A 12,480-nucleotide genomic window follows, 5' to 3' on the forward strand; every position below is an offset into this window, starting at 1 on the left:
AGTGAAGGACTTTCGTGTCATGGTAACCTCGATCCACAGTTTTCTGGAAGATCTTATTATTAACATTGACTGCTACTATTCGCACCGACCTCAACCCAGGTACTAGCGAGTCAGTGCTGGAAAGGTACCAATATTTCACCGAGAAAGATGTTGTGCCTCACGAATGAAGGCACATGTTCAGGATCTGAGAGAAGAGCAAAGCATTCCGACGAGTCTCGATCCCCACAGCCAAGGCTCAGTGGAGTTGAAGGTTGCCGCCCTCCCTGCACCGGTCAAAGACGTTGTACACGACACTGCGAGACATTTGACTCTCCGCAAGTTTGCTTCCTATTGTGCTTGTAGCTACCTGCCCATGGGCCTTGTCGTCGATTCGCTGCAAGGAGAGCCGGCAATTTCTCATTGACCCGAAGTCGAATATTCAACACCGAGCGAAAGATTCTTTCTCCCTTTCAACTTCGTCCTAAAACAAAAACATCAATATCTCTGTCCAAATGCGGATCGCACTCTCTGTTCAGAACTGGCCATTTCTCTCACTCTCGCGCTATGGCCTCGCAATCGCAGTGGTCAGCACACTCTGCATCGTGCAAGAACCATGAGTCGACTCTGATTTGGTGGTTACCACCAAGCCAGGCCAGACGGTACTCGTGATCGACCACATCTTAGGTGTCCGCCTTGTCTCCTGAATACCAAAGCATCGAAGAATAGCTTTTCAAGTGAGCCAGACTATGCGCTGTTCTCGGTGCTTGCAGGATCAACATTTGAATATTGACTTCCTTCTGCCAGTACAATATGAGGCTTGAGTACTTCCCTGAGAGTCGCTGCAAGCGCGCCGGCGCATGGCTTGGTGGTCTTCTCGCGGTACGCCTCGTCGGCTTGCAATTTGTAGGACCATTGCTTCAGGAGCTCGCCTAGCCCATGACCTTTATCRTCCATATATCTCTCTCAGAACAAAACGTCGGAGCCGCTCGCTTCATAGACGCGACACTCAATGTCCCATGGTGGCGTCTTGCGGAAGACTTTGGCATGTACGCTGACTGCGATCATTTCGAAACTCGGCGATTGTCAAACGGTTCTGGAACGGTAGAATTTCCGTCTGGAAGTTGATGATCGCCTGTGCAGGTGTGAGGGCTACACCACCGTCGGAAACGACGGACGCAGAAGGAGACGAGATCTCGAGAGAACCGTCCGCAGTTCCAGAGGGCTCCTTGGAGATGGCGGGACCCTCGTGAGTGGCGGAGATGGCGGGACCCTCGTGAGTGGTGGAGATGTTGGAGATGTCGGTCTCCCTTGCATGTAGAAAGATTTGTGTCGTAGTAACTTCAGTCAGTCTCGTCAACTCAGGAGTACTCATTCTAAGCTTCCCGCTCTACTCTCGCAAAGTGTAGATTCTGTCCAGCACCAAACCCCTCCCGCAGAGCCCTCCGGCTCCACGCCACGCCGTAGCGGAGCAATGTGAAATTGAAAAGTGAACGCCCTTGGTGGAATCAGGGCAATGCCATGAAAAAAAAGCACCCCTTAGCTTCACCCCAAGCAAGGGAAAGTGAAGTACAACAATCCCGCCCTCATTTGACTCRGAGCGATGCCTTTCGAGGCAAATGTGACTCTCAGCAGAATATGTCGCATTCATGGTACTGGCTAGTTCTTAGCGGGCGTGGTCGTCGACAGGTCGTATGGAGATTCGCCGGCTTCGAAGGCGTATGTAACGTGGCGATTGTGCTGGACTTTTCGAGTCTTGGAATGATTATAGTGCACTTATATGTAGGAATGTATCGCTCTCGTGTGAGTCGGTCGGATGGAATATAGAGAGATCTAAGGTCCATGACACCAGTCTCCCAACGTGAGATTCCCGCCCAGCGCGCATACTCCATACGTAAAAGCCTTTCGTACTCTCGGCTGAGATTGAGCTTAATCGTGCTTCCCAACTGCTGCCCAGACATACAAAACTTGTTCCAAAGTAAGAAACCTAAATGTTAATATGCTGGATTCTGATCACACGCCAAAGGGTTTGGTGTGTGTTGTGGATGGTATGTCATCAGGCACGGCCATGATCAGTGATACTGGCCACACTTCGACGGTGTGGGTGGTGACGAACCTGGTGACAGTGACAGTAGAGAAGGAAGTCGGTGTGAATACTATCGTGGTGGTGGCGACGACCTTGGAGATCGTGACTGTAGTGGTAGATCCACCGGGCCACGAGAAAGAAGAGACGGACGAAGCGCTTGTGATCGGGGACGAGTTCGTGTATCTCGTGGACGTGGTTGTGCTGGTTGATGTACTTAGAGGAGTGAGAGTAACGCTGTACGTCGGGCTTCGTACTGAGGATGATACCAGATGTGTTGAACTGGTAGTGGAATCAGTTGCACTTGATGACGCTGAGCTGCTGTTGACTATTGGCACAGTACTTTGACTGCTGGACTCGGCCGAAGTGAGGGGCAAAGTCATGGGTGCTGGGGTCGTTGCGGCTGTATCTGTTGACTCAGTTGATGATGATGGCATGGTGCTGTGCGTGTAGCTTGGAGCCGAGAACGGTGATGGTGCCACGGGAGACGTGTAAGATGCGGTGATGTTCGTCAAATACGTTGAGCTGCTCAATCCGGTCGGCGATGAACCATCTGAGCTGCCAGACTCAGCCGAAGTATCGGCCACAGTTGTGTGTGCTGATGTTGTGGTGGTCGAAATTGTCGATTCACTGATGCTATCCGCAGAGCTAGGGGTGAATGATTGCGGCAGGGACACCGACATTGTGATAGTCGCAGTGGTATTCGAGGGTGCCGAGCTGATGAGGGTCATTGACGGATGGTTTGAGCTGCTGGATTCTGCTGAAGTTTGGGGCAACGCCGTGTACGTTGATAAAGTTGTCGTGATGGCAGCGGGCTGGGGCTTGGAGGGATCTTCACCAGAGGGGGAAGCCGGAACGTTGTACGATGAGTTGGATGCTGGAGTCCAGGAAATCGTTGTGATCGAAGTTGAAACTTGTGTCTTAGTCTTGGTACTGTTCGTGAACGGGCCAGCGGCTCGTGCAGAAGCAGCAGCTACAAGAAGTGCAAATAACATGGTAATCGTATTGGCAAACTTCTGCATCTTGGGGTGGCTTCAAGACTGGAGGGAATGTTCCAATGCAGCGGCGCTTTGAAGAGGCCTTCCAATGCTGTTTGTATGTCAAAGATTGTAGATGAGGATGCAAGAGGGAAAGATGAGAAGAAACAAGCTGCGGTTTAGATAGAGGTTCACATTGATGCCTCGTGCATGATACTTACTGCACATGCAAGTGCGATGGCAAGCTGGTTGATGGTGAGGTCGGTTTGCTTTCGCACAGCACATGGAGGTAAGTGTCTCCTCCAATGGGACCGGTCTCTCGCTCCATCGATCTGCAATTGACACATGTTACCCGAAACACGATATACGCCCTGGTATGAAATATTGGAGTTCATTGGCCCTGTGAGGTATTCGAATGCTCCGATCGCGTGCTGGACGAATCACGAGCAATTTTGTGGCCCTACAAGAGAGTGAAATTCGGACGATTTTGAGACCGAGTCAGAGACAATATCACCACACTCTGTCCCGCCAGACTTTCAGGCACCTAGATCTGTGCGACCTATCATCGGGAGTAATGAAGCCAGAACAGACCCAGAATACGTCGTCTCGAAGATTGCAGGTCGACGCTGTCCAGTCCTCAGAGCCCCGGGTTGGTGGTACAAGCCAGGTAGTACAAAGGAGACTGCCCCTAGGTCCGAAGTCGGGTGGCATGAAGAATGATCAGAACTCAAAGTACGTCTGCCTTTTCCTGTGCCTGGAAGAGAAGAGTGAATTGAAATTGCCAAGACGTCCAAGTTGTTGCTGACGCCGGCTCGTCGGAGATGTGGTCGACCTTCCCGAGGTTGTTCTTCGGCGATCCGGGCACGGCCGCAAACCCTAACAATACGCTCTCGACTTCACGCCTGCATGCTCCACGCTTACATCTCGCGTGCCTTTCTACATGCCTTACGTTCCGCCTGTCGCGCCTCGTGAGTGGTTCCACGCTCTTCACCACTACAGCAAGGTCCGAGATGCCATCGCTGCTCTTGACAGCTCGGTCACGCAGCCTGTCGTAATTATATGCATGCTCCCGTGTTGCACGCTGGGACCCGTGCCGTACGCCTGACCGAGGGATCACAGAATCAAATGTAGCGGTGAACGTGCAACATTGCCAACCAGGAACTCGACAGCTTGGCGAGCTCGGGAGGCCGCAGTGCGGTCTGCTCAGAGTGGAATGGGACGGGCAGGGCAGGGCTTGTTGCCTGCTGCATTCAGCAGAGTCGCTGCTCTTGCCATGCATACAAGCCAGCAGCAGTCCACCTGTTGGACGGGTGGTAGACATCGTCGTGTGCTGACGAAATCATCAAAGCTTGTACACGCGAGACAATCTCGTCATTTCGGAATGTCGCAGACGGATGCATTCTCAAACAGAGAACACCAGCCTCGCTGTCAGGTGGCTGCCTCGGCGACCGTCGAGTCTCTTTGAGCAATCAATCAAGCGAAAGCAACCATTCGCTGAACGTGTCCCGTTCGCCTTGATGAGTTCTTGCTCATTGGTCGAAGTCAAGCCTCCACCCAGCGGAAATGGGAACTGCTCGTGGCTCGGTCTGTGGGTCCGCAAAAGCCCTGCGAACACCCGGCAGTGCATCCATGTGGCTCTTTCGAACGCTCACTGTACACTCAGTGCTATCAAACACAGCTGATTTTGCAGATAGGATAGGATGTTGACTCAACACAAATATGGTTTGGATGGGACTGCTGACCATGAAGCGTTCACGACCACGGTATTGCAGTACAACAGCATTCAAACTACCAAACGTGCCCTACTGACTTTGGTTTAGACCGCGCTGTTGCTGAGCTGCAACATCCCGCAGTTCTGGCAGATTCCCGCACACCCGGCGTTGTGGCTCGAACATCCCGATATTCGTGTCACAGACTTGTGGCTTTAAGACAACGACCAAGGACCGAAGACGTCTCTGGAAACCTAGGCAAGCCCGGTGCCAATGATTAAATGCAATGCACATCATCGAAGCCGGCCCTGGCAACATGGCCATTGGACTGGCTCAAGCGTCAACATACAACCGTCGACTGGCTTGTGACATTACGCTTGTGTCTGTTCGGGTCGAGCATAGTTCGTTTGCTCCGTGTCTGTCTCACTGGACCATCTGGGATCCTTTTGTTGGACTGAAATTTGGTTCTTTCACCCAGATGTCTGCTGTTCAATCTGAGATGGGATTGTGTTGATCGATCCTGAACCTGAACATCAAACGGCAGGAGGCAGGAATCGGGCCATCTCCCAGCCAGCCACTGCAAACGCAGGTGTGTATCGTCCCTGTGAGATTCAACCAGACAATCATCTCCAAGACATACGCTTTGTTCCACGTTGCAAACTTCTTGTCAAGATCGATGAGCGGGCCAGCGAATGCAGAGATGCTTCGCAGGGGCGTGTCCGTGTGCTTGGTCTTTCCGATGCCGCAAACCGCTTTTCGAGCCTACCTTGCACTCTTCAAATCTTTKCTGTTCTTAGGTTCTTTGACCTCCGCGAAGCTGCGAGACACTCGGGCCGCGGTCACCGTTCCTTTGACCATTCGCCGCCGATGCTAGTTTCCGGGATCTGGTAAGGATTGGAGGTACGATCTTGCTGCTGCATTAAAAGGCTTTGACCCTCATCGTTCCTGGGCTTGCTTCACCGCCTCCCCGTCGCGAAGTACGTTCAAGTCCGAGCGGTGATTCTGCCTGCCGCCTTCTGCCCGCTGCTGTCGTGCCATGCTGTCCCCATCTTCTCTCTCTGACCTCCGTCGCCGGAGCGTAGCACCAGAACATCCACGTCCCACAGCTGCCGCCACGATGCTGAAGATACACTCGCTGCTGAACCCAATGTCAGACAACAGCGCCCTCCTCGCCGCGTCAAGCGCTCGACCTGCAACGCCCATCTACAATCCACATGCCTCAACGCCTACAGCGACTCTTCAGCCAGAGGCACCCGTCCAGTCACCCGCCAAGCGCTCTAAACTTGTCAAAGACGCTGCTGTGTTCATCCGAAGCAATGTCACCGGCCCGATCAACTATCCACCGTACGAGTGCTCCGACGACAGTCCGCACATCAGCGCCGAGCTCTCTCAAGAACTCGCCGAATATCACCAGATGTACCGCATCCACCCATCAGCACTCGGCGGCGACAAGATCTCGGACTTTGCACGCCACATCCCATACTCGAGCGAGAAGAAGACGTTCCTCAACAAGACTGGTCGGGATGCCTTCGATGGTAGGTGCCGTACACCGGAATGCACTCATGCCCTCACGAGACCTTTGCTAATTCTTGATGCAGTCTTTCAATACACCTTCATTGTCCCGGGCGACGCCGAGCAGCGCCAGCACGTTGTAATGTGGGACTACCAGATAGGTCTCGTCCGCGTCACTCCTTTCTTCAAGGCTTGCAAACACTCGAAGGTGCGAAGAAACCATCAGTTGTAATGTCTATAATGCTGACGGAATTCTGCAGACCACACCCGCCAAATCGATCAAGACCAACGAGGGTCTTGCAGAGCTGGCCCATTCCATCACCGGCGGTGCCTTAGCGGCCCAGGGATATTGGATGCCATACGCATGCGCTCGAGCCGTCTGCCTTACCTTCTGCTACACTATTCGCTGGGCGTTGACTCCGGTGTTTGGCCCTGACTTCATCAAGGAGTGCCTCACGCCGGATGACCCTGGTTACTGTCGCTTCAAAATTGACCCGCAACTGGTTCTCGACGCTGCACAGGAGGTCAAATGCAGAAAATTAGGCACCGAAAGCCGCAGTGGAAGTCCAGCGGACAGTAAGGGTCACCTGGATATTCCTCGCAGTATGCCAGCAAATGTTATCGCTGGAAAAGACTTGAGACCCCGCAAGGAGAAGAAACCCAGCTTCCCGTCAAGCTCTCCTTTCGCCTCAGAGTCTGACGCTTCGCACGACCGCCACTACTCACACAAGGCGCCTGCTGCACGATCTCCAAGCCTGTCTCCAAAATCGAGCCACCGAGATTTTGCTGGCGCTGGCTGGACTAGCATCAATCACAACCGGTACGGCGCTTCCGCCTCTCCACCTCGCGCGCAGGACAATACGCTGGCGGGCGCTTTACTCACGGAACCACGATATTCTCCTACCATCTCGTGGCGTGACGCTGAACCATTGCCACCCAACGAGGCTGAGGCGGCAAATGGTTGCGCTGATGCTGCTGACGCTGAGCAGCACGACGACGACGCCTCTCGTGAGTCCCTCCAGGACTGTGCCAATGACTGCACCGTTGATGGAAACAAGTCGTCTTCTGGTAGCGAGAGTGACGATATGGACATCGCCATATCTCCGCCTCGCAAGAGGACCTCCTTGGCTCGCTCCACCATGGAAACCCTTCACAGCAAGGATATCGCAAAGAGCCCGAAGAAGTTCAATGCTGTAGAAGCGCGCGCTGCTCAATGGCTGTTGAACTTGAGCGCGAGGGATGCCGAGCTGGCGGCTGAGTCCAACCCTGCTCGTGGGCTCAAGAGGAAGTCAAGCGCGATGTAGTCATTTGAGTTTGCCTGGTCAACGATTGAATGCAATTATGGATATACGACTTACGGCTGGCTACGATTCGGGCAGCATGGAATGTACAGTACCATTAGCATACCGCAGATACATCTCTGCCAAAAGAGTAGCATGATTATGGCTTTTATCTCATTGGGTAAAGAGGCCACAAATTGTTTTGTGCAGGTCAACGCTATAGTCCAGCCTGTGTCTTATCTGGACTGCTGGTCGCATTCAGGGGAAGTAGCCCTTTACGTTATTAACATACGCCTTGTTTGGCTGTTCGTGAGTCGTGGCGACTTCTCTGTACGGAGAATCTCTTACAAGCTCCCCCTTCAGACCTCTCGCTGCGGTTGTTGGAACGGCAAGCAAACCATGACTGATGTCGCTCTGCCAGGCTTTGTGTGAAATGTAGCTATGCCGAATACATGGGGTCGAAAATTCAACAGAAAATAGCCAGCGAGTTGGATCTCTCATGCAATACTTCCCTTGAATTGACGAACACCATAACGTTGGACCTATCCCATCGTCAATCACGAGATGGAGGATGCGCGCGGCTACCCCAACCCTAACYCTAACAATCATAGTGTTGCACGATGCGACGGCTTGTTTCGGATGCTGCTCCGTCTCGGCGGCTACGGATCTAGGCAAACTCGGAATCGCCATCCGCTCAGACATGAGCTAGGTACGAGGTCCGGAAACTCTGTTGGTATTGCATAACTCGATAGGAGATGAAATCTTCGCTTGTCGCTCTGTGCAAGTAGGATTATCATTGGTCTTTCGTTCGGATCGGAAAGCCCGTTCCATTCCATGTCGCATACCCTGCTTCTGGACCTCAAATATCCAAGTAATCTGACCACGCGTCTTACACCATGGCATCATTCCTCTTTGATAACATCTTCAATGCAGCATGAAAGATGCCGATATGGCACACGAAATGAAGAGGGAAGATATCGGGATGGCGGATGTTTCACACCCAGAAGCATCACAGCACCAGTACGATGACTTTTACGAGCGCAACACTTCCGAGCTTGCAAATGCTTCACCGACTGGCCTTCTCGCAGTTCCTGCACCACTTGCTCGCGATCCCGAAGCTCAATTGGACGCTGCTCCTGAACATCATGTCCCTACTAGGAGCAAGCTCCTCTTTCTTGCTGCATACTTCTCCCTCAATCTCTTTCTCACACTGTCAAACAAGGCAGTTCTCGGAAAGGCTCGATTTCCTTGGTTACTCACAGGCATGTAGTGCAAGTACTCGCAAGACGTATACCAATGCTGACACCTAGTAGGAATGCACGCAACGGCTACCTCTATAGGCTGCTATGGCATGCTTGGGATGGGTGCTCTTCAGCTCAGCCATCTCGGCACGAAGGAGCATATGGTGCTAGTAGCATTCTCTTTGTTGTTTACCGTCAATATTGCCATCAGCAACGTATCACTGTGAGTATGTCAAGGGTGGGGCTGTCAATCTGCCTTTAACTTTACACGCCTCGTCCAATTATTTAAGGTCATAGATGCTAATTACATGCAGTGCAATGGTCTCGGTGCCCTTCCACCAGATCTTAAGATCGACCTGCCCAGTGGTTGCCATATTGATATATCGCTGGGTCTACGGCAGAACCTATTCGACTGCGACATATTTGACGATGGTTCCTTTAATCCTCGGCTGCGCCATAGCAACAGCAGGTGATTATCAGGCGACAGCCGCTGGATTTTTCATGACTTTGCTTGGAGTCATTTTGGCATCAGTGAAGACAGTCGCAACCAATCGAATCATGACCGGGCCGCTATCGCTCTCCGCTCTAGAGGTGTGTTTCCACGATTGAATATCTATCAAGACATTTCTGACTTGTGAGAAGGTACTCCTCAGAATGTCACCACTAGCTTCCATCCAATGCATACTCTATGCGATCCTGACTGGGGAGGCACATCAGTTCCGGACTGCATACCAAGCAGGCCAGTTTTCAGGGACCTTCGGCGCAGCTCTGGTTGTCAATGCCGTTACAGCGTTTTTGTTGAACGTCGTCGGCTTTCAAGCCAACAAAATGGCTGGAGCGTTGACGATGACCGTCTGCTCGAACGTGAAGCAGGCTTTGACCATTATGTTTGGTATAGTGCTGTTCCACGTTCAGGTGGGCTTCATCAACGCAGTGGGCATGTTGATCACAATTGGTGGCGCAGTCTGGTACTCGAAAGTTGAGTTGGACAACAAAAGTGCGAAACCGCGGTAGCACAAAAAAGCTTACAGCTTAGACAACATAGAACATAGATTAGGATTCGAATTAGCATGTKCGTTCGCATGCCAACATTGGAAGCGAGTTTGTGACCTCATTCTGCGACTTTACTACTCGGGATTACCACGCTCAATTGTTCTTATTGCTCAAGACTGGCACATGTCATGTCGATGGAATTATTGGAATCTGGAGAGCTTCCCAATCTGGTTAGACTCGTACCATGGGTTTTTGGCTTACAAGTCGCGACCGAATCGAGAACTTCTTCCATCGTGCTGGCTCGAAAAACTTCGCGAGGTTCTCTTTGCATTTACAACCGCATCGCGAAATGGAGTCTACCGAGAAGAAGCAACCGAAATCTTTTGAGGCGCTGACTCCTGAGCTGTCGCAATGGATATTGGAGTTCACGCATAGTATGGGTTTCGCCCGGACAACGCCGGTGCAAGCCATGGCGATTCCGCTTCTGATGGGAAATAAAGATTTGGTTGTGGAAGTGAGTTGAATGATCGGGACATGCGAACATCGCGCTGACAATCTTGTAGGCTGTTACTGGAAGCGGCAAGACCCTGAGCTTTTTAATCCCAATGGTTGAGCGAATACTCAAAGCCGAAGAACCCAACAAGAAAGGACATGTACGATCAATAGTAGTCGCACCCACAAAAGAACTGGCCACCCAAATCTACGATGTGCTGATGGGTCTTCTGAACTTCCACCCGCCTTCGGCATCTATTCTGAAGCAGATGGACAAGCCAGAGCCAGACAGCGAGGACGAAGAAATGCGGGATGCTGATGAGCCAGAGGTCCTACCAGGTCCATATGTCATTCCTCAGCTACTGGTAGGTGGGCGGGCGAAGTTGTCCGAGGACATTGCGAGCTTCTCAAAGATCAACCCCAACATTGTGGTGGGAACACCGAAGCGGATCGTTGAAGTGCTGCAGACCTCCAAAGTAATGTTGAAGAGGCATTACTTCGATCTCCTTGTACTTGACGAGGCAGATCGGTTACTGGACCCCAATTTTCAACCCGACTTGCAGAAGATTCTCGAAATCGTGCCAAAGGAGCGCCGCACAGGATTGTTCAGCGCGTCAGTCTCGGAAGCAGTGAATGAGCTCGTTCGGGTTGGCATGCGATATCCGTTCAAAATCAGTGCCAAAGTTCGGAGTAAGAGCGGCGCACTGGATAAGCGCACTCCCGAGAGTCTCAAGCTCTACTCACTGATCACGAAGCCTACGATGAAGATTCCCTACTTGAAAATGATCCTCAAGGAAAATCAAGCCGAGAAGAGTATAGTCTATGTCTCGACGCGAGCGGGTGTGGACTACTGGAATTATGTGCTCCCCAAGCTACTGGGTGTGGCCGTTTTCCCACTCCACGGTGACCACAAATCCGCCATTCGTACAAAGAACCTGCAGCGGTTCTGTGACGCAACAACTCCGGCAATCCTTCTCACGACCGATGTGCTCGCACGCGGAATTGACATACCGGATATCGATCTCGTGGTACAGCTGGACCCGCCTTCACAGCCCAAGGACTTCATCCACCGTTGCGGACGTTCTGGTCGAGCCGGGAAGCGAGGCATGGCGGTGACTTTCCTCAACGAAGGAAGCGAGGATGACTACGTTAAATACCTCGAGCTACAAGGGACAAAGCTCGAACCCTATCCAACGACGTTCATTCCATCGGACGACGAGATCTCGGCAAGCATTCGCGACATCAGAACCGCGTTGAAAGCAAAGCGAGAATGGCATGATCGTTCTCAAAAGGCCTTTGTCAGCTGGGTCCAAGCCTACACTAAAACACTCCCTGCCGACATCTTTAATGTACGGAAGATTGACTGGCCAGAGGTTGGCAGATCATGGGGACTATTACGCTGGCCAAAGATGCCAGAGTTGAAAAAGTTCTACCCCGAGGCCAGAGAGAACCGAAGTTTGAATCTGGACCTTCCTACAGACTTTGACCTTAGTAGCGTGGCGTACGCCGACAAAGTGAAGGAGGCCAGGCGTCGGGAAATTTTGGACGCCTTCGCGCGCGGCGAGAAACCGAAACTTCCCACCAACAAGGGAGGCGCGGGTGCAGATGCCAAGAGGAGGAAGGAGAGCGCGTGGAGCAGCCAAAAGGAGGCAAAGGCGATCAAGGAGGCGAGGAGAGAGAAGAAGGATGTGCGGCGAAAAGCTGAGACCAAGGCACACATGAGCGAAGCTGACAAGTTGAAGGAGAGGGAGCTGGAGGAGTTGATCGCCAAAGTCAAGGCGAAAAATGCAGCAGAAGAGGGCGATGACAGCTTCGAGGGGTTTGATTAGTACCCCGGGATAGGTGCCTTGCTAGGACCCCTGGCAACCTCCACTACAGTACAGTCTCTGGCAGGCTACTGGCGGTATGGGTTTCGTACTCCGCGGTCAATCCATGATCGTAAGGGCGTTCACCGCTGGTTTGAAATTTGGTGAAGGGGAAGATGAATGCCATTCCATCAAATACAGAAGATCTGAAGGACTACCCATCGTTCACTTGCGTCTCGCGGACCGGCAACACAGGGTCTTCTGCATGCAATCATGCGAACCGAGCCCTGAACCACGCCGCAAAAAGACCGTGAGGCTTGACGCTCGTTCGTGCTGCTCAAAAAGTGACAGGTAATCTTGTGCGACATGGAGACGGAGCTGTCTGCCAACGGGTTATGACTTGGCCAAGACG

At 52.3% G+C, this 12,480-nt stretch overlaps 5 protein-coding genes; 3 read left to right on the forward strand and 2 right to left on the reverse strand.

Annotated features, from left to right (window-relative positions):
• Nucleotides 1-985: 985 nt before the first annotated feature.
• On the reverse strand, nucleotides 986-1,351 carry RCC_06675 (uncharacterized protein; the record flags this gene model as incomplete). Its single annotated transcript, XM_023771938.1, has 1 exon — nucleotides 986-1,351. The coding sequence occupies one exon, from the start codon at nucleotides 1,349-1,351 to the stop codon at nucleotides 986-988; it is 366 nt and encodes a 121-aa protein (XP_023627706.1).
• A 638-nt stretch (nucleotides 1,352-1,989) lies between these two features.
• RCC_06676 (uncharacterized protein) lies at nucleotides 1,990-3,081 on the reverse strand (the record flags this gene model as incomplete). The annotated part of the gene is made up of 1 exon (XM_023771939.1): nucleotides 1,990-3,081. One exon carries the CDS (start codon nucleotides 3,079-3,081, stop codon nucleotides 1,990-1,992), a length of 1,092 nt encoding a protein of 363 aa, XP_023627707.1.
• A 2,811-nt stretch (nucleotides 3,082-5,892) lies between these two features.
• On the forward strand, nucleotides 5,893-7,561 carry RCC_06677 (uncharacterized protein; the record flags this gene model as incomplete). XM_023771940.1 has 3 exons in its annotated part: nucleotides 5,893-6,280; nucleotides 6,344-6,465; nucleotides 6,518-7,561. The coding sequence occupies 3 exons, from the start codon at nucleotides 5,893-5,895 to the stop codon at nucleotides 7,559-7,561; spliced, it is 1,554 nt and encodes a 517-aa protein (XP_023627708.1).
• A 910-nt stretch (nucleotides 7,562-8,471) lies between these two features.
• On the forward strand, nucleotides 8,472-9,792 carry RCC_06678 (related to glucose-6-phosphate/phosphate translocator; the record flags this gene model as incomplete). XM_023771941.1 has 4 exons in its annotated part: nucleotides 8,472-8,799; nucleotides 8,851-9,001; nucleotides 9,093-9,369; nucleotides 9,421-9,792. The coding sequence occupies 4 exons, from the start codon at nucleotides 8,472-8,474 to the stop codon at nucleotides 9,790-9,792; spliced, it is 1,128 nt and encodes a 375-aa protein (XP_023627709.1).
• Nucleotides 9,793-10,120: 328 nt separating this feature from the next.
• On the forward strand, nucleotides 10,121-12,092 carry RCC_06679 (related to ATP-dependent rRNA helicase SPB4; the record flags this gene model as incomplete). XM_023771942.1 has 2 exons in its annotated part: nucleotides 10,121-10,285; nucleotides 10,335-12,092. The coding sequence occupies 2 exons, from the start codon at nucleotides 10,121-10,123 to the stop codon at nucleotides 12,090-12,092; spliced, it is 1,923 nt and encodes a 640-aa protein (XP_023627710.1).
• Between the last annotated feature and the right edge of the window lie 388 nt (nucleotides 12,093-12,480).

Source organism: Ramularia collo-cygni (assembly GCF_900074925.1).
Source record: "Ramularia collo-cygni strain URUG2 genome assembly, contig: RCC_scaffold10, whole genome shotgun sequence".
NCBI lineage: Eukaryota > Fungi > Ascomycota > Dothideomycetes > Mycosphaerellales > Mycosphaerellaceae > Ramularia > Ramularia collo-cygni.